An 18,358-nucleotide genomic window follows, 5' to 3' on the forward strand; every position below is an offset into this window, starting at 1 on the left:
GGGTGGATGGCAGTCTTCTGATAGAGCCTTGGCTCAGATCTAGGAAGTGACACAGACAGACAGGCAGACAGTGTGTGCTTGCCCTCTGGAGGCACATGGAGGACAGGAACCTTGTCAGCGCAGGGATTCAATCTTGCAACCTTATGGTTAACTAGCCCAACGCTCTAACCACCTGTCTCAAGAAGAGCCTGCCTGTTACGCGAATGCAGTAAGAAGCCTAGGTAAGTTGCTAGCTAGCATTAAACTTAATCATTCATAATCACTAGTTATAACTACACATGGTTGATGATATTACTATTTTATCTAGCTTGTCCTGCGTTGCATATAATCGATGCAGTGCGCATTCGCGAAAAAGGACTGTCGTTGCTCCAACGTGTACCTAACCATGAACACCAATGCCTTTCTTAAAATCAATACACAGAAGTATATATTTTTAAACCTGCATATTTAGCTAAAAGAAATCCAGGTTAGCAGGCAATATTAACCCGGTGAAATTGTGTCACTTCTCTTGCGTTCATTGCACGCAGAGTCAGGGTATATGCAACTGTTTGGGCAGACTGGCTCATTCCGAACTAATTTGCCAGAATTTTACATAATTATGACATAACATTGAAGGTTGTGCAATGTAACAGGAATATTTAGACTGATGGATGCCACCCGTCAGATAAAATAAGGAACGGTTCCGTATTTCACTGAAATAATAAACGTCTTGTTTTCGAGATGATAGTTTCCGGATTTGACCATATTAATGACCTAAGGCTCGCATTTCTGTGTGTTATTATGTTATAATTAAGTCTATGATTTGATAGAGCAGTCTGACTGAGCGATGGTAGGCACCAGCAGGCTCGTACGCATTCATTCAAACAGCACTTTCGTGCGTTTTGCCAGCAGCTCAGCTGTTTATGACTTCAAGCCTATTAACTCCCGAGATTAGGCTGGTGTAACGATGTGATGTGAAATGGCTAGCTAGTTAGCGGGTTGCGCGCTAATAGCGTTTCAAACGTCACTCGCTCTGAGACTTGGAGTAGTTGTTCCCCTTGCTCTGCAAGGGCCACGGCTTTTGTGGAGCGATGGGTAACACTGCTTCAAGGGTGGCTGTTGTCGTTGTGTTCCTGGTTCGAGCCCAGGTAGGAGCGAGGAGATGGACGGAAGCTATACTGTTACACTGGCAATACTAAAGTGCCTATAAGAACATCCAATAGACAAACGTATATGAAATACAAATGGTATAGAGAGACATAGTCCTATAATAACTACAACCTAAAACTTCTTACCTGGGAATATTGAAACGAACCACTAGCTTTCATATGTTCTCATGTTCTGAGCAAGGAACTTAAACGTTAGCTTTCTTACATGGCACATATTGCACTTTTACTTTCTTCTCCAACACTTATTTATTTGAGGCTAAATTGAATTTATTGATGTATTATATTAAGTTAAAATAAGTGTTCATTCAGTATTGTTGTAATTGTCATTATTACAAATGTTTTAAAAAATGTAAAAATTAAATGTAAAAAAAAATGTAAAAAAATATATGTTTAAATCGGCCAATTAAATTGGTATCAGCGTGGAAAAATCATAATCAGTCGACCTCTAGTACATATCATACAACGTCAAGTAAGACCTGGGCATTAGTAAAGGCTTAGAGGCCTACTGGACTTGTGCTGCTCCCATCACTCAAACCAGGGACATGTTCATCTCCTTGCCTCTCACCACCTCAAGCCATGCGAGACTGTGACCCACTGCAACAGAGCTAAACGAAGGAGCAGCTTTCCATGACAAATCACATGCCATCCATCGTCACAAAAGAACACACCCAGAGGACAGACAACATGCACTTGAAGTCAGAAGTTTACATACACCTTAGCCAAATACATTTAAACTCAGTATTTCACAATTCCTGACATTTAATCCTAGTAAGAATTCCCTGTCTTAGGTCAGTTAGGATCACCACTATATTTTAAGAATGTGAAATGTCAGAATAATAGTGGAGAGAATTATTTATTTCAGATTTTATTTCTTTTATCACATTCCCAGTGGGTCAGAAGTTTACATAGACTCAATTAGTATCCGGTAGCATTGCCTTTAAATTGTTTGACTTGGGTCAAACATTTCAGGTAGCCTTCCACAAGCTTCCCACAATAAGTTGGGTGAATTTTGGCCCATTCCTCCTGACAGAGCTGGTGTAACTGAGTCAGGTTTGTAGGCCTCCTTGCTCGCACCCGCTTTTTCAGTTCTTTCCAAAAATGATCTATGGGATTGAGGTCAGGACTTTGTGATGGCCACTCCAATACCTTGACTTTGTTGTCCTTTGGAAGTATGCTTGGGGTCATTGTCCATTTGGAAGACCCATTTGCAACCAAGCTTGAACTTCCTGACTGATGTCTTGAGATGTTGCTTCAATATAGCCACATCATTTGAAATTGTGGTACAGTGAATTATAAGTGAAAAGGTCTGTAAATAATTGTTGGAAAAATGACTTGTCATGCACAAAGTAGATGTTATAACCGACTTGCCAAAACTATAGTTTGTTAACAATAAATTTGTTGAGTGGTTGAAAAACAAGTTTTAATGACACCAACCTAAGTATATGTAAACTTCCGACATCAACTGTATGTAGAAGAGCTGGGTTTAACATTAGCACTACAGAACATACTGACTGAGAAAGTTGGTAGAATATAGAATATGGTTTGAAGCTGCATTGGAGAAGCAGCAGTGCACGATTAGCAGAACGTATTGAGGAACTAGTTGGTAGAATATGGTTTGAGGGTTTTTTGGACCAGTGCCAAGTAAAGAGTTTTCCCTAGGTCTGTATGATTTAGGAGGCCTCTTTGGAGTGACAACTTCATGCTAATACATCTTTAAATGGGGCGGCAGGGTAGCCTAGTGGTTAGAGCGTTGGACTAGTAACCGAAAGGTTGCAAGTTCGAATCCCCAAGCTGACAAGGTACAAATCTGTCGTTCTGCCCCTGAACAGGCAGTTAACCCACTGTTCCTAGGCCGTCATTGAAAATAAGAATTTGTTCTTAACTGACTTGCCTAGTTAAATAAAGGTTTAAAAAAAAAAAAACAAAAAAAAAATGTAGCCACAGGGAACACAAGACTAAGTTAGGCTATTGGCTAATCCTGACTTTTACTGTGAATATCATTTGTCAGTACAGCAACAAGGCAAAGTCTGGCAGTGCAATATAACAGCCAGTCACTATCATGGCTACATTATCTTGTCCACTGTCCTCTTCTGGCCAATGGTCATCATCCTCCGAGGACAGAGAGACAGTGAGGACACACAGGACTACACCAATCAAAGGACAGGAATACACCAGTTAGCAAGCCAGCCTCTCTTTCTCAATTCAAGTTTTAATTCAATTTAAGGGCTTTATTGGCATGGGAAAAATATGTTTACATGCCAAAGCAGGTGAAATAGATAATTAACAAAAGGGAAATAAAACAAAAAATGTTTACAGTAAACATTACACTCACAAAGAAATATGAAGCAGCCATGTCAAGAATTACGCAACATTTCTTAAAATCAAAGATGGCCATTATTTGAGCTGAAGCGAGAGAAAATACACTGACTTCAGAATGGAATGTTGCCTTTTCACATCTCATACAGTATGTTGCCTGACTACAATATTTGATCTTGATACGTTAATAAATATATGCTGTGTTAATTTTGGCATGTTTACCTGCCTATGTACTGAAGATCGCAAGCCCCGTAATAAGTCAATACGGCTAACTGGCTAGCTAATACTGTTAGCTAGTCAAATAGCCACAAAGAACTGTTAGGTAGCTACCCACAAATAATTGACAACTATCTTGCATAATATTAGTTTTAGGTCATTTTTGCCTGTTAAACTATCTGGCTAGCTACATTATTACATTTCACATATAGCTAGCTGATTGTAATGAAGTAAAATATTTGCTTTGTGTATATCTTGTTTCGTCTATTGCTGCCATTGCCCTGGCTGGAAAAACGTTCAGTGAATGAGAAGGTGAAGCGTGAGGTAATACAGTAGAGGGAGAGCGAGTGCTTCTCAAATGTAAAGTTTTATGCATTCTCCACACTCTCGTCCTCACAAGAGCGTACTCAAGAGAATGTCGTCGGAGAATGTGCTCAGAGCATGAGCATGTGGAGCACGGTAGTATGCATATTGAGAAACACCCAGGGTCTTTGTCACAAATGGCACCATATTCCTTATATATTGCACTACTTTTGACCAGGGCCCATAGTCTTCCCATGCAGGCATTTCGTATAGCTCAGTATTACAGCGCTCTATGCCTCGGTGTAGACTGACTCACAGACAACACTTCAGCCCAAATCTAGAGAGAGACAGGCTTCCTGCTGAGGTGTTTCTGAACCAGACAGAGGGGGAGAAAGACTGGGACAGAGAAGGAGAGTGAGAGAGAGAGATTTGAGACAGAGAGAAAGATTAGCAGGCTGAACCCTCCACTGAGGCATGGGGAGGGTATGAGAGGTAGGGAGGCTGAGTGGAGACATTGAGGCAGTGTTGTCTGACTGATTTCTTCAAGCCTCATCAAACAGCTGATTCTGTGAGGTCATTGATTTGGTCAGAGAGACCGCTCAGCTCACCTGGTTTCCCTGGGCTGCAGTGTGCTATATTGTGTGAGTGGCAGATTGATGGCTGAGAGAAGTAACACAGACAGTAGCCCTATCCTGCATAGATTTAGAAGGGGTCAAATGTGAGACAAGGGCTAGAGCACAGGCTTATTTTTTGCTGAGCTTCGGAATTTTTTCCTGAACTATTGAATCTGCGTGAGAGGTCAGCTGCTGCTTTGGGTAACAAAGCCGATATAAAACAGGGCTACAGGAGTTTGGTGGGGATTGGTAGAGGAGATTATTAGCGTGTTTTGATGGAGTGCAGCAGGGCAGAATATCCTTAGCAGGGTCAGTTGGTGATTGCTGAAGAAGACGTGATCCTTAGTTTGGATGCCTCAACTAAGTCCTCATGAAATACTGCAGCGCCAGACAAGCAGGAGAGCAGAGCCAGCACGCACTGTGCCAAATATAAACACGCAGTACCACAAACAGGCCTGTGTTGTGACAGGCCACAGTGTACAGACAACAGACACAGTGTAATCTGTCTGAATAAACCTCAGGATTAGCTGGAATAATGACAGTGTAATACTGTTCCCTTTGATGATTGATCTTTATCAACAGCAGAGAGACACACCTCTATCACTAAACTATCATTAGGTCTACAATTACATGGTAATTAGGGAAGTAACAACTCACCGATAAACATCTGAATCAACCAATACAAGCGTAAGATACAAGTGCATCGGGCCCCGGACACCAAACCGATCCAAATGTAGCATGCATCGGTCAGAAAATAGATTCAAACATTACGAAATCACCGGTTCAACTGATGCGTCCTCTCGTTCAGTGACGAACTGCAGGTAACTGTGTTGACAGTCATTGACCTAGGCAATATCAGTAGCCTAGGCAAACTGTGGACTGTACCCAGCTTCACACGCTGACCAACAGGAGTTAGGCGGCCTGTTCCTGATCTTGCACATCTGCGCGGCACCTTCAGCATATTTAAATGATAAAATGGCTTGCGTGGTATTAGGCTTTATTAGTTGAATGACAACCTATGTAATTTGCTAGATTATTGTTATCTACATGGCCGGACGACCGTATATCTTTTATTAAAAGCTAACTTCCTGCATTGCTTCACATTGTGTTGAAAATATTCTACACATTTGATCATGAGGCTATGAGAAAATATTACAGTTTTCAGGCTAATTTCCTGCAATTCTACACTTTTTGCCATGGGTCTGAGTGAAAAATGTGCTTTTTAATATCTCATCTCATGCTGTTGTTCACATTGTTCACGTTCCTGCATCATATTGGAACCCATGTCTAGATACAGTTGAAGTCGGAAGTTTACATACACTTAGGTTGGAGTCATTAAAACTAGTTTTTCAACCACTCCACACATTTATTGTTAACAAACTATAGTTTTGGCAAGTCGGTTAGGACATCTACTTCCAACAATTGTTACAGACAGATTATTTGACTTACTCACAATTCCAGTGGGTCAGAAGTTTACATACACTAAGTTGACTGTGCCTTTAAACAGCTTGGAAAATTCCAGAAAATTATGTCATGGCTTTAGAAACTTCTGATAGGCTAATTGACATTATTTGAATCAATTGGAGGTGTACCTGTGGATGTATTTCAAGGCCTACCTTCAAACTCAGTGCCTCTTTGCTTGACATCATGGGAAAATCAAAATAAATCAGCCCCAAAAAATTGTAGACCTCCACAAGTCTGGTTCATCCTTGGGAGCAATTTCCAAATGCCTGAAGGTACCACGTTCATCTGTACAAACAATAGTACGCAAGTATAAACACTATGGGACCACGCAGCCATCATACTGCTCAGGAAGGAGGCGCGTTCTGTCTCCTAGAGATGAATGTACTTTGGTGTGAAAAGTGTAAATCAATCCCAGAACAACAGCAAAAGGACCTTGTGAAGATGCTGGAGGAAACATGTAGAAAAGTATCTATATCACAGTAAAACGAGTCCTATATCGACATAACCTGAAAGGCCGCTCAGCAAGGAAGAAGCCACTGCTCCAAAACTGCCATAAAAAAGCCACACTACAGTTTGCAACTGCACATGGGGACAAAGATCGTACTTTTTGGAGAAATGTCCTTTGGTCTGATGAAACAAAAATAGAACTGTTTGGCCATAATGACCATCGTTATGTTTGGAGGAAAAAGGGGGAGGCTTGCAAGCCGAAGAACACCATCCCAACCATGAAGCACGGGGGTGGCAGCATCATGTTGTGGGGGTGCTTTGCTGCAGGAGGGACTGGTGCATTTCACAAAATAGATGGCATCATGAGCGAGGACATTTATGTGGATATTTTGAAGCAACAGCTCAAGACATCAGTCAGGAAGTTAAAGCTTGGTCGTAAATGAGTCTTCCAAATGGACAATGACCCCAAGCATACTCCCAAAGTTGTGGTAAAATGGCTTAAGGACAACAAAGTCAAGGTATTGGAGTTGCCATCACAAAGCCCTGACCTCAATCCTATAGAAAAATTGTGGACAGAACTGAAAAAGCGGGTGCGAGCAAGGAGGCCTACAAACCTGACTCAGTTACACCAGCTCTGTCAGGAGGAATGGGCCAAAGTTCACCCAACTTATTGTGGGAAGCTTGTGGAAGGCTACCCGAAACGTTTGACCCAAGTTAAACAATTTAAAGGCAATGCTACCAAATACTAATTGATTGTATATAAACTTCTGACCCACTGGGAATATGATGAAAGAAATAAAAGCTTAAATAAATTATTCTCTCTACTATTATTCTGACATTTCACATTCTTAAAATAAAGTGGTGATCCTAACTGACCTAAGACGGGGAATATTTACTAGGTTTAAATGTCAGGAATTGTGAAAAAACTGAGTTTAAATGTATTTGGCTAAGATGTATGTAAACTTCTGACCTCAACTGTACGTATCGTATCATCTTGAAAGGGAAAGATAAACAACATGAATTAACATTAGGGATGTTGAAGTGAGGCAAGGCTGCTGAGTCAATACAGACACACCCTTGTATGGAGGAGACTGCAGCAGAAAAAACACTGTAAGAAAGGAAATGTCAATTACTACCAAACTGATCACAGCTCTCCCTCGGTTGTTAGACTATATGTCCTCGTTGCATATGCATGAATCAAGATGAAGTTCACTGTGAGCTGAGGGGACAGACATGGTACTATGTTGTTATCCCTCACCCTGTCCTCTCTGTAAGTCTTAATGGGATAGTCTGCCAAATGAAGGATTCAATACTACTGTAATACTACAGTAATACTACTACAGTAATTCCACACACGTCACTCCATTACCAGCTTAGGTAGAGCAGTGACAGTTACTATGTTGGCAGGCCTATATGTAGAATAGTAGGAGGAGAGATTCACTATTGTTCCGTTGGGGAATGGGTATGCCTATAGTACCACTTGTTCATTCCATTACATATGATCTCTTGCCATTCAATGAAGACAATCAACAGACCTGTAGTGATGACGGAACCAGATATAGTCCTAGTTCAAGGTTTCAAGGAGGATCACAATCCACGAAGACCACAGTCAATGTGTTCAAAGTGAAAAGCTGTGGTTGGTTGGTTCTCTCTCTCCCCTCTCCCCCCCCCCCTCTCTCTCTCCCCCCCCTCTCTGTCTCTCTCTCTCCCCCCCTCTCTCTCCTTCCCCCCCCTCTCTCTCTCTCCCCCCCTCTCTCTCTCTCCCCCTCTCTCTCTCTCTCCCCCCCCCCCCTCTCCCCCCCCCCCCCTCTCTCTCTCCCCCCCCCCATCTCTCTCTCTCCCTCCAAATACTTTCCACATTACTCAGCCCATCAGCCACAGTCTGCGTCCAGGCACGCTCCAAGGTCTAGGGACTGCCTGGCCTGCCGTTCAGTCACAGCAGAGAATCATTACACTACCAGACAATGTAGACAGAGGATAATTTTCCTGTCAATGGTCCAACTGCCCCATCTGACCTTTGACCCTGATTTAACCAGTGACCAACATGAAGCTTTTAGAAGCACACAGAAACATACTACATTTTACAAAAACAATGATGTGGCGAAAAGGAGGAAGACTTTTGGAACCATAGCCCTTTGACCTGTAACGGAACACTTGTGTCATCACTGAAGGATCCAGGTCAGAAGCCTATTGGTACAAATGAGATTGTGGAGAGTCTGGGCTGCAAGCAAAAAGTGAAGACAACCCTCTTCGGCCCTATGGAGCCCCATCCCTGAACCCCTCTCACTCTGTCATCACATAACCCCCATGGAGCCCCTTCAGCTGAGCAGTAATCAGGCCAGCTCAAATTAGGCCTAAAGCCTCTCTCTCTCTCTGTCTGTCTCTCTAGCTCTCTGTACCAACACAGCACCCAGGTCCTAATTAGGGCTGTAATTGTGACCGTATTACCGCCACACCAGCAGTCACAAGTCATGACGGCAGTCAAATTCCATGTGTTGGGTGTAAGATAGCCCACCGACTGATAATGTGCCACAGCCCTAATGACCATCTTCCGAGCCGTGCCAGAACCAGTAGGCGAAGGGAAGAGCCTGGAGCGCTTAGCCTTAGTTTACCAGCTCAGAGGGCCTGAGCCCCGGGGCAAAGGCAGCTAAACACAGGGACTGCAAGGAGGGAAAACAGGGCCGACAAAAGTCTGAGACCCACTTTAAACTATGTAGGCCAGGGAAAGTATGGTTTTGTCTAGATAGATATCTCAAAAGGTACCAGCATACAATAAGCTGCGTATCACAACAATATATCACAACAATCACAACAATAAATCACCAGCTTCGTAAACAATGAAAGGAAATATCCACACAGAAAGATGGGATAGAATAGAAGCACTGACTTATCGGACTTCCCATGTCCTCACAATTGGGCTAGATACTGTAAGACATAGGCCTGTATGCCCCAGAAAGAATTCCAAATTATTAACAATCTTCAATTTTTACATGAATATCTTAGCTATTTTTTTTATAAAACAATGAAGTTTATGTTAAGGTGTAATGTCAGTGTGAAAGCATTGCTCAGTATTCTGGTAAAGTGATCCTTGTAGATGGAAGAAAGGACTCATTGCCATTCTGTTCAGTGGAGTTCTTCTGCTTGTCTCAGGCACATTACATAGGCCAGTTAATGCTCTATAAAACATGCTTGGTAAAGAGGAAAGAATTTGAACTGGTATCCCTGTAAAGATCTGCTTTGGAACGGATATCTTATGGGTCAGCTATCTGCCTGCATATTCACCCCTCTTACCTTGAAGTTGGAACAGTTGACCCAGGTGGTAGCGATGCTGTCCACCATCCTGTCCAGACCTGTCTGGTCTTGCTCCAGATCCTGGGACCTATCCTTATCCAGGATGTAATCTATGAGCTCCTGTCCCACCTGCACCTTCCTCCCCAGGTCTTTCTGCACCACCTGGGCCAGACAGTACTCCATATTGACCTCCATGGTCTCGGCCTCGTCTCTCCCTCTTCGGTCCCACCACTAGCTTCCACTGATCCAGGCAGTGGGAAGGCCAAAAACAAATGGGTGTGACCCCCACCGGGCGTGTGTGCCCTGGAAAAAAAGGCAACACAAGAGCAGGCTCCACACACTGGATTGATGTAGCCTATTTATATCCCTTGGGCAGGCCGTGGGCTAGGCTGTATGATGGGTGCGAGGAGCTAGCTAGAGGTCAGGCCGCAGGGATGGAGGGAGCCTGGGGAATGGCAGCTATGCACCATGTGTGTCTGGATGGCAGCTGGGGAGGGTTTTCTTCTCTTCTCTCGCGCTCTCTTTTTTTTCTTCTTTGTGTTGAAGTGAGTCTGAGCCACTCTGTTAGTACCAGGCTGGGCAGAGATGATGGTTGTGAGAGCAGCAGTGGGTAAGGCTCATGAAGTGACAGTAACTGGAGAAGGAGAGCAGGGAAGGTCTGGAAGGGAAGAGCTTCATAGCTTAGTGGTCCCTAGTTCCCGGGAAGGCCTGGGGTCAAGAATAGAAAAGGGAAGGCCGTTAACACAATCCCACCCTCCTGTCTTCAAATTGTAAATGCTACACAACCTGCCGCCATGGCAACTTGGGTCAATGTAGAGTTCACTTGAGCCCCTAAGCCCGGTGTGTTACTGGGCAATTCCACAATAAAGGACACTGAGACTCAGATTTTTCATTTTAAAATGTATGCCAAAAGAGCCTGCCTCCAAATAAGGCCAGGTCCACACCAGACCAAATCTGAACCAATCATATAAGTCTATGTTTCACAAGTTTGTACATCACAGTACAGCACAGTGAAGTAGATATGTTCAGTACAGTACATTTCTGTACTATAGTGTTCGCTACACTGCTGTGCTGTACTTTTCTTTACTGTTCTCTACTGTACAAACAGTGCCTTGCGAAAGTATTCGGCCCCCTTGAACTTTGCAACCTTTTGCCACATTTCAGGCTTCAAACATAAAGATATAAAACTGTATTTTTTTGTGAAGAATCAACAACAAGTGGGACACAATCATGAAGTGGAACGACATTTATTGGATATTTCAAACTTTTTTAACAAATCAAAAACTGAAAAATGGGGCGTGCAAAATTATTCAGCCCCTTTACTTTCAGTGCAGCAAACTCTCCAAAATTGAACTTTTTGGCAACAATGCAAAACGTTATGTTTGGCGTAAAAGCAACACAGCTCATCACCCTGAACACACCATCCCCACTGTCAAACATGCTGGTGGCAGCATCATGGTTTGGGCCTGATTTTCTTCAGCAGGGACAGGGAAGATGGTTAAAATTGATGGGAAGATGGCTGGAGCCAAATACAGGACCATTCTGGAAGAAAACCTGATGGAGTCTGCAAAAGACCTGTGACTGGGACGGAGATTTGTCATCCAACAAGACAATGATCCAAAACATAAAGCAAAATCTACAATGGAATGGTTCAAAAATAAACATATCCAGGTGTTAGAATGGCCAAGTCAAAGTCCAGACCTGAATCCAATCGAGAATCTGTGGAAAGAACTGAAAACTGCTGTTCACAAATGCTCTCCATCCAACCTCACTGAGCTCGAGCTGTTTTGCAAGGAGGAATGGGAAAAATTCAGTCTCTCGATGTGCAAAACTGATAGAGACATGCCCCAAGCAACTTACAGCTGTAATCGCAGCAAAAGGTGGCGCTACAAAGTATTAACTTTGGGGGCTGAATAATTTTGCACGCCCAATTTTTCAGTTTTTGATTTGTTAAAACAGTTTGAAATATCCAATAAATGTCGTTCCACTTCATGATTGTGTCCCACTTGTTGTTGATTCTTCACAAAAAAATACAGTTTTATATCTTTATGTTTGAAGCCTGAAATGTGGCAAAAGGTCGCAAAGTTCAAGGGGGCCGAATACTTTCGCAAGGCACTGTACATCTGAGTGGTTCAGATTTGGTCTGGCCAAGGCGGTCTGACCAAATTTCTACGTCCATTGACATCCGGTGCCCAGTCGGGGAGGATACTTAAATGGAAAGAGGGTAGGTGGTAGGTGTCATTAAGAACTGGGAGAGGTGACATTAACATTAACATGACTACTGTTGATAGTATCACTGCTCTTGATTAAGCTTTACATATATGACTAGAAATGAAACCTTTTGTTTATTACAAATTTTTTAGGATGGAAAATTTATATATACACCTTTATTTAAAAAATAAAATAAAAAATGAAATACTCATTTGACATGCTCCTATGAACTTCAGATGTTGCTTCTCATGGGTCCTTTACATGGAAATGCCCTACTGCAATGTTGACACGTCATATCAAATCGGCTTTGTTTGTGTATGATGTGACCTGCCAGCAAGAAATGCATAATTCTCCTAAGTAGTATGTCGAATTTGTCTGTGTCTGGGCAATACAACTGTAGTCAGAGTTCGGTCAGACATGCCAAACTGCTAAAGGGACAAAGATTTGCACTGTCAGAAAGTCTGACATTACCCACAAACTAAGAACCATGAAGTAGGCAATTTTATATGAAATATCTGTTAAATGTATGGGTGATATACCCGGGTCCAAAGTCTCTGTGGTTTTGCTAACTCCTATGGTCGTTATCATGCCATGGGAGTCTTGGGACCATGCTATATGGTTCCAAGACCGTATTATCATGGTTCTCAGTTTGTGGGGACTGTCTGATTGCATGAATAGACAGAACACACTCAGAGGATTACTTAGAAACAAAGACTGTCAGACCCACAACCTAAGAAGTCATACAACACAAGCAAGACTTGTCACGCACCATTATTTTGGTATTTACACTGAAAACACAGAGAACGCAGAAACGATTAGCTGCCTACAATAAATAAACAGACACAATTATGACAAGCATCCGTGTGCTTGAATTATTGCACAAGTAGCCTTGTACAGTTTTCTACTGTACTTAACGTTAGCTAGCTTTTGTATCTGCTTGTGGCTGACAGCTAGCCAACAGCAGCAGTCGTATGTGCTTGCCAGTTATTGCTTAGTCAAGCGCTGTCTGGTTAAAATATACCACTAATTCCTATAAGAGACTGACAGTTAAATGGAAACACGTTCAAAAACAACCGCATATTTTGACGATTGTAGCAACTACTGACCGGAGTCAAGCGTTACAGTAGATACCCTATGTTATTTGAACTAGCGCTAGCCCTTTTTCATTAATTAGCTAACGTTAAATGTAACACCACACATAGCTAGCTTACTGTTAGCTAACGTTACTTCACACAACGTGATAATCTATTCTGAATGAAAGCATGCATACATTTGAAACGGTTTGTCTTATTACTTACCATGCCATACTCAGAAAGATCAATACAAATTTCTGAAGTCTTTGTAAATATTGTCGGGTTATGACTATTGAGCAGCATCGAGGCACCTCAGTCGCCACCCGGAATACCGTTTACTGGACAAGAATGGTATTGACGTGGGGATGCGCTTGGAAATTAGCGAATGCACATTTCTGTTCACTACTTCTCTCCTAAATATATTTCCTTCAGCGGATTAAATCGCCCTCGATGTGGCTAATAGTTGTGTGAATGCAGCGTTTCTAAATTTGAAGAGTGCTACAGCAACTCAGTAGTTTATGTGAAGGGAGGCGCAATGGTGCAAGAGCCACCCAAGCGACTCATGTCCTGTTGCTCTGAACCTGTCAAAATAGTAACGCCTTGATCACACCAATAGTGTCTGCGCAAAATAGTGTGCAACATCTGGATGTGTGGAACAAAAGTTCAAGTCACCTTCTGCTACAATTTTTGTCAAGCCGTCTACGCGTAGATTGATGCATACGTCAGATAAATCCAACATATACACCACAGAACGCACAGCAACTGCACCACAGACGCTGCTTTCCATTGGAAATTACTGCACTTCTGCTGTACCATAATGAAAAACCCTGTCGGTGTGAACGAGGCGTAAGCCACTAGTCCTCAGCGACATCTTCTGGCATAAACCGATATTTTCACATAGAATAGACGGCTGTCACGGCATTATGATGTGATATCCAAACCCAAAGTCAAGCTTTTATATGTATTACAGATCATGACCATTTATTTTGACAACCCAGAATAACAAAGCACATTGACAAATAAACAATCAAAAATGACTGCAGGTGGATGATATCCACGAGTCCATGTCGCTAATACCGACAAAAAATAATGATAACTCAATATTTTTAGTCTGTATGGCTCCAGTCAAATGCAACCCCACCCAACTACTGAGAATGGTTGTTTTCTCATAGCTTGTTAAATTTACAATTAGGCGTGCCTCATTTACGAGCCACCAAAGACATAACAAGTTAATTTTCTGCTTTGTCATTCCATCTTATGGTATAGCTGTGGGGCTTTAGGGGGCGCTATAAGGGTTCGTAGGTTAAACCTCAACTGCCAACAGTCATTGGCTCTTTAGCCATTCTCCTCTGGGAAATTATATAGAGGACCAACCAACCACCATGTACACATGTCTCTGCTTTACATGCAAGGCAATTATAACAAGTTATTGTCCTTCAACGTCGGTGTTGGCGTTCGTTCAATCAGCGCCTCCTTCCTTGACAATGGGCTCCACATCATCCTCCGAAGGCTCTTCTCCCCCTTCTAGGAAGGAGGACTCCTCAGTCTCCTCCTCTGAGGAGCACTCGTCATCTGACTCTGCTCTTTCACTTTTGCCTCTGGACTTTTTGGGGGCTGGTGTATTCTTGATGATGATTTCACCGTCGCTGTCATCTTCATTGATCTTCATGGACCTCCTCCTCTCCAGGACAGAGGGGGTGCACACTGGGGTGACATCCTGAGGGGAAACATATCAACACAGAGGATGTTATACCCAAAGCTATGGGTCTCTATGAGGTCGGCCTCTATTGATGTATCTCTATGGGTGGGAACATGTTCACTGTGCATAACAAGTCAATGAGTGGGTATTATTCTTACTGAGTGTGAGAATCATTTACTTGTTAGATATCGTGATGTGATTGTGGGCACATGGGTTTAATCACCTTGCTATACAGAGCAGGCAATAAGCTTAACGTACCACAATACTGTTGGCACAGTTCTCACCCCAGACAACTGGTACACCTGAGGTAAGTTTCAGAATGTGCCAAAAAGCATAGCTATATGCAACAAAAAAGCATTCTGTAGTTCAATGTAGTCATTCAAATAAGTGTTATTTTCTGATTAATTGTCCTTACCTCACTACATGTGGACGCATTCACGGTGTCATTTAACTTTTTCTTCTGTGGCACTTGGGAAGCCTTCAAGGGTTTACAATAGATTAGGATACAAGTCAATAATGCAGGTTCAAATTCAATACATTCAAATTGTTTTAAAAATGTGAACGTATTGAATTTTAACTTTAATTTCACACAAAGAAACATCTATTGAACCGTTGAGTCAAATGCAAAACTTACAAATCCTGGGAAGTCATAGTCAATTCCCTTCTCTGCCAGCCTCTTGCGGAGCTTGGACTCTTTGCGCAGTAGCCTTCCAGTCATCTCCGTGACCTCCTCTGGTGTGTGTCTCTTGTTATAGCGAGCCACAGCAGGCTGCCTGGGCTTCTTAAACTCTCTCTGTGATCCCACAAACAGCTTCTCATGCACCTTCTCAGCGGGGACCAGGTGACCTGTGGAACAGAATACAACTTTATTGGTGCATCTCTTCTCTCCTCCCACAAAACAAACACACTTCAAGACATCAAGAGCAAGGGGCAAACGTTAGACCTGAACGTATGACTGTTTAAATTAGGAGCAAAAAGGCATCTTATTTCTTCAGAACTTACATTTGATTAATCTCTCGCCCATCAGGTAGTTGTTCATGGTCTCAGCCACGATCTTGGCAACGTCATCGCAGTCGAACTCCACAAATGCATAACCTTTGCTCCCACCTGTCTGAGAGGAGAAAGATCAAATGTTTTTCACTGGATCCCCCCCCCAATCTAGCTCTCGAAACCCCCTCTTATCCATGGGGTTTTCTGCCGTTCGATAAAGCCACCGTTGGCTACGTGTGAACGACAATTCTGAGGCTGTGTTTAAACTTCTAGAAATGACCATCATTGCTTGTGTAGCCGATGCGAAATGGCTAGCTAGTTAGTGGTGGTGCGCGCTAGTGGTGACGTCACTTGCTCTGAGACCTTGAAGTTGTGGTTCCCCTTGCCTTGCAAGGGCCAGGGCTTTTGTGGAGCGATGGGTAACAATGCTTCGAGGGTGACTGTTGACGTGTGCAGAGCGTGCCTGGTTCGCGCCCAGGTCGAGAGGACGGACGTAAAGTCTATACTGTTACACTTGCGGTTTTCAAAACATGTGACCCTCATCTTTCATATCAGCGAGAAAGAAAGTTTAATATAAAAAAAAGATATGCGTACTGTAGCAGTTTTAGAGTGCTAGATCCATATGCTGTGTGCGCCTCCAGTTGACAAACTACACATACTCCCCAGTCATGCACAGGAGTTCAGCACATGCTAGAGACATGGTTGTGTGGAAAAACTAACCCTTAACCTATAGGTGTAGTAAGTTAACCTGCTGTTTTTAGACAATTATTTATGGGTGATATGAAAGGTGTTCTTTATGTTTCTAAAAACATTACCACAACAAATGCATTTTAAAGTTTAGAACGTGCATCAGGGCTCTCTGGCCATAAAATACTATCCTCAGTAGGCGCTAAAGGTAGTTAGAGTCTATGAACGGGTTACCCTCAACCCGATCTCTATCACATCATGTATTATTTCGGTTTTTACCATAAAACACTAATTATATCCATGTTCACTTGCCATTAATGATATATAGCTATGCATGAGTGGTTGTACAGTAAGTTAGTGTGGGCACATGGGTTTAATCACACTGCTATACAGAGCAGGCAATAAGCTTAACGTACCACAATACTGTAGGCACTGTTATCTCACCCCAGGCAACTGGTACACCTGAGGTAATTTTCAGACGGTGCCATAAACCTGTGATGAATCAAGTGATACGCATGTGAAAGTATGTTTGTCAAAATAGAAATTACATGTGTGCCTTGACAAGTAAGTAGGCTGGAAATATCCACCATCTTATTCATAAGATCACTGATCAAAGACCGACGATACCTTTTTACTCCTGGCCAGTCGTAACCTGACGACTTTTCCAAACTGTTCAAAGTAGGATTTGAGCTGAGGTTCAAACAAGCCAGTGGGAAGGTGACCAACATAAATCACTCCTGGACTTATTTGGTGTCCCTGTAGAAAAATGAGTAAAATGTGTCAAAGCATAATCCAAAATGTACTAAGAACATCAATACTCTGTCCGAGTTTGATTGCTAACGTTAGCTCGTTAGCTAGCAAGTTAATAAATTAAAAATAGTTAGCAAGTTAGTGACTAGCAGCACATCGCTTGATGAAACAATCTAAGAAATCAAATGGTTGGATGAACTAACAAGTCATTTTTTTTAAATAAACGAGGATTATTATTTAAATGTAGCATTCTAGCTAGATTGCAAGTTCCACATGTGGATTGTAGTTAGCTTTCAGGCCACTGGCAGAGTCGCATGCGTTTGGGAAAACTAACCTTGTTGGGTCGCTTCTTCACCTCCTGGACTTTCTTCTTGAATTCAGCCTCCTCTTTAGGGTTCAAAGCAAGTAAAGCTTTATTCGGCTTAGTGGCCGCCGGTGCCTTTGTTTCTGTCATGACAGTTATTTTATTATTTTTAACAGAAGTAAAACTATTCGCGAGAGAGAACACACGACGTTCCGATCCCAAAATGACCACGTTTTCTTCTCTTCCGCCCAGTAACCCACGTGAATACACTCAACGACGAGTTAGTTGAGTCAACTAGAGTTGTCCTTATTTCTAAACAGCGTCACCTATGGGCCGGAGGGATAGCAAGGCATCTCTTGATTGGACCCACAACACATTTATTCTTATTTTATTATGATAACAGCAGTGGTGTAAAGTACTTAAGTAGAAATACTTGAAAGTACTATTTAAGTAGTTTTTTTTTATATATATATATCTGTACTTTACGATTTCTATTTTTGACTACTTTTACTTCACTACATTCCTAAAGAAAATATTGTACTTTTTACTCCATACATTTTCCTTGACAACCAAATATACTCCTTACATTTTGAATGCTTAGCAGGACACGAAAATAGTCTAATTCAAGCACTTGTCAACCGAACATCCCTGGTCATGCCTTCTGCCTCTGATCTGGCGGACTCACTAAACCAAAATGCTTTGTTTGTAAATTATGTCTGAGTGTTGGAGTGTGCCCCTGGCTTTCCGTAAATAAAAAAAACAAGAAAATGGTGCCATCTGGTTTGCTTAATATAATGAATTTGAAATTATTTATACTTTTACATTTGATATTTAAGTATATTTTA

The 18,358-nt window shown here is 42.2% G+C and overlaps 2 protein-coding genes and 2 non-coding genes across 4 annotated transcripts in view; all 4 read right to left on the reverse strand.

Moving 5' to 3' along the window:
- Positions 1-10,502, reverse strand: part of LOC139380833 (CLIP-associating protein 1-A-like) — a 120,826-nt gene extending 110,324 nt beyond the window's left edge. Inside the window, exon 1 of the mRNA XM_071123924.1 lies at positions 9,800-10,502. Within this exon, the coding sequence (XP_070980025.1) occupies positions 9,800-9,994 (195 nt within the window). The 5' untranslated portion in view covers positions 9,995-10,502. The remainder of the gene's footprint in view (positions 1-9,799) is intronic.
- Positions 10,503-14,004: 3,502 nt separating this feature from the next.
- LOC139380832 (MKI67 FHA domain-interacting nucleolar phosphoprotein-like) lies at positions 14,005-17,791 on the reverse strand. The gene is made up of 6 exons (XM_071123923.1): positions 17,544-17,791; positions 17,087-17,215; positions 15,785-15,893; positions 15,417-15,628; positions 15,198-15,260; positions 14,005-14,800 (listed from the first exon to the last, which is right to left on the reverse strand). Exons 1-6 carry the CDS (start codon positions 17,661-17,663, stop codon positions 14,543-14,545), a joined length of 891 nt encoding a protein of 296 aa, XP_070980024.1. The 5' UTR covers positions 17,664-17,791; the 3' UTR covers positions 14,005-14,542.
- LOC139381038 (small nucleolar RNA ACA64) lies at positions 14,980-15,105 on the reverse strand. Its single transcript, XR_011628507.1, has one exon. It is a non-coding gene; the product is annotated as a small nucleolar RNA ACA64 (small nucleolar RNA).
- On the reverse strand, positions 16,815-16,942 carry LOC139381037 (small nucleolar RNA ACA64). The gene has a single exon (XR_011628506.1). It is a non-coding gene; the product is annotated as a small nucleolar RNA ACA64 (small nucleolar RNA).
- Positions 17,792-18,358: the final 567 nt, after the last annotated feature.

Source organism: Oncorhynchus clarkii, chromosome 22 (assembly GCF_045791955.1).
Source record: "Oncorhynchus clarkii lewisi isolate Uvic-CL-2024 chromosome 22, UVic_Ocla_1.0, whole genome shotgun sequence".
Lineage (NCBI taxonomy): Eukaryota > Metazoa > Chordata > Actinopteri > Salmoniformes > Salmonidae > Oncorhynchus > Oncorhynchus clarkii.

Bases quoted from the DNA above. Each gene is read 5' to 3' on its own strand.
- LOC139380832 (XM_071123923.1), bottom strand. From the start codon at position 17,663: ATGACAGAAACAAAGGCACCGGCGGCCACTAAGCCGAATAAAGCTTTA. The intron at 15,261-15,416 runs GTAAGTTTTGCA...AAACCCTTGAAG, and splicing joins ACTATGACTTCCCAGGATTT to GCTTCCCAAGTGCCACAGAA. The intron at 14,801-15,197 runs GTAAGGACAATT...GTTTCCCCTCAG, and splicing joins ATGCGTCCACATGTAGTGAG to GATGTCACCCCAGTGTGCAC.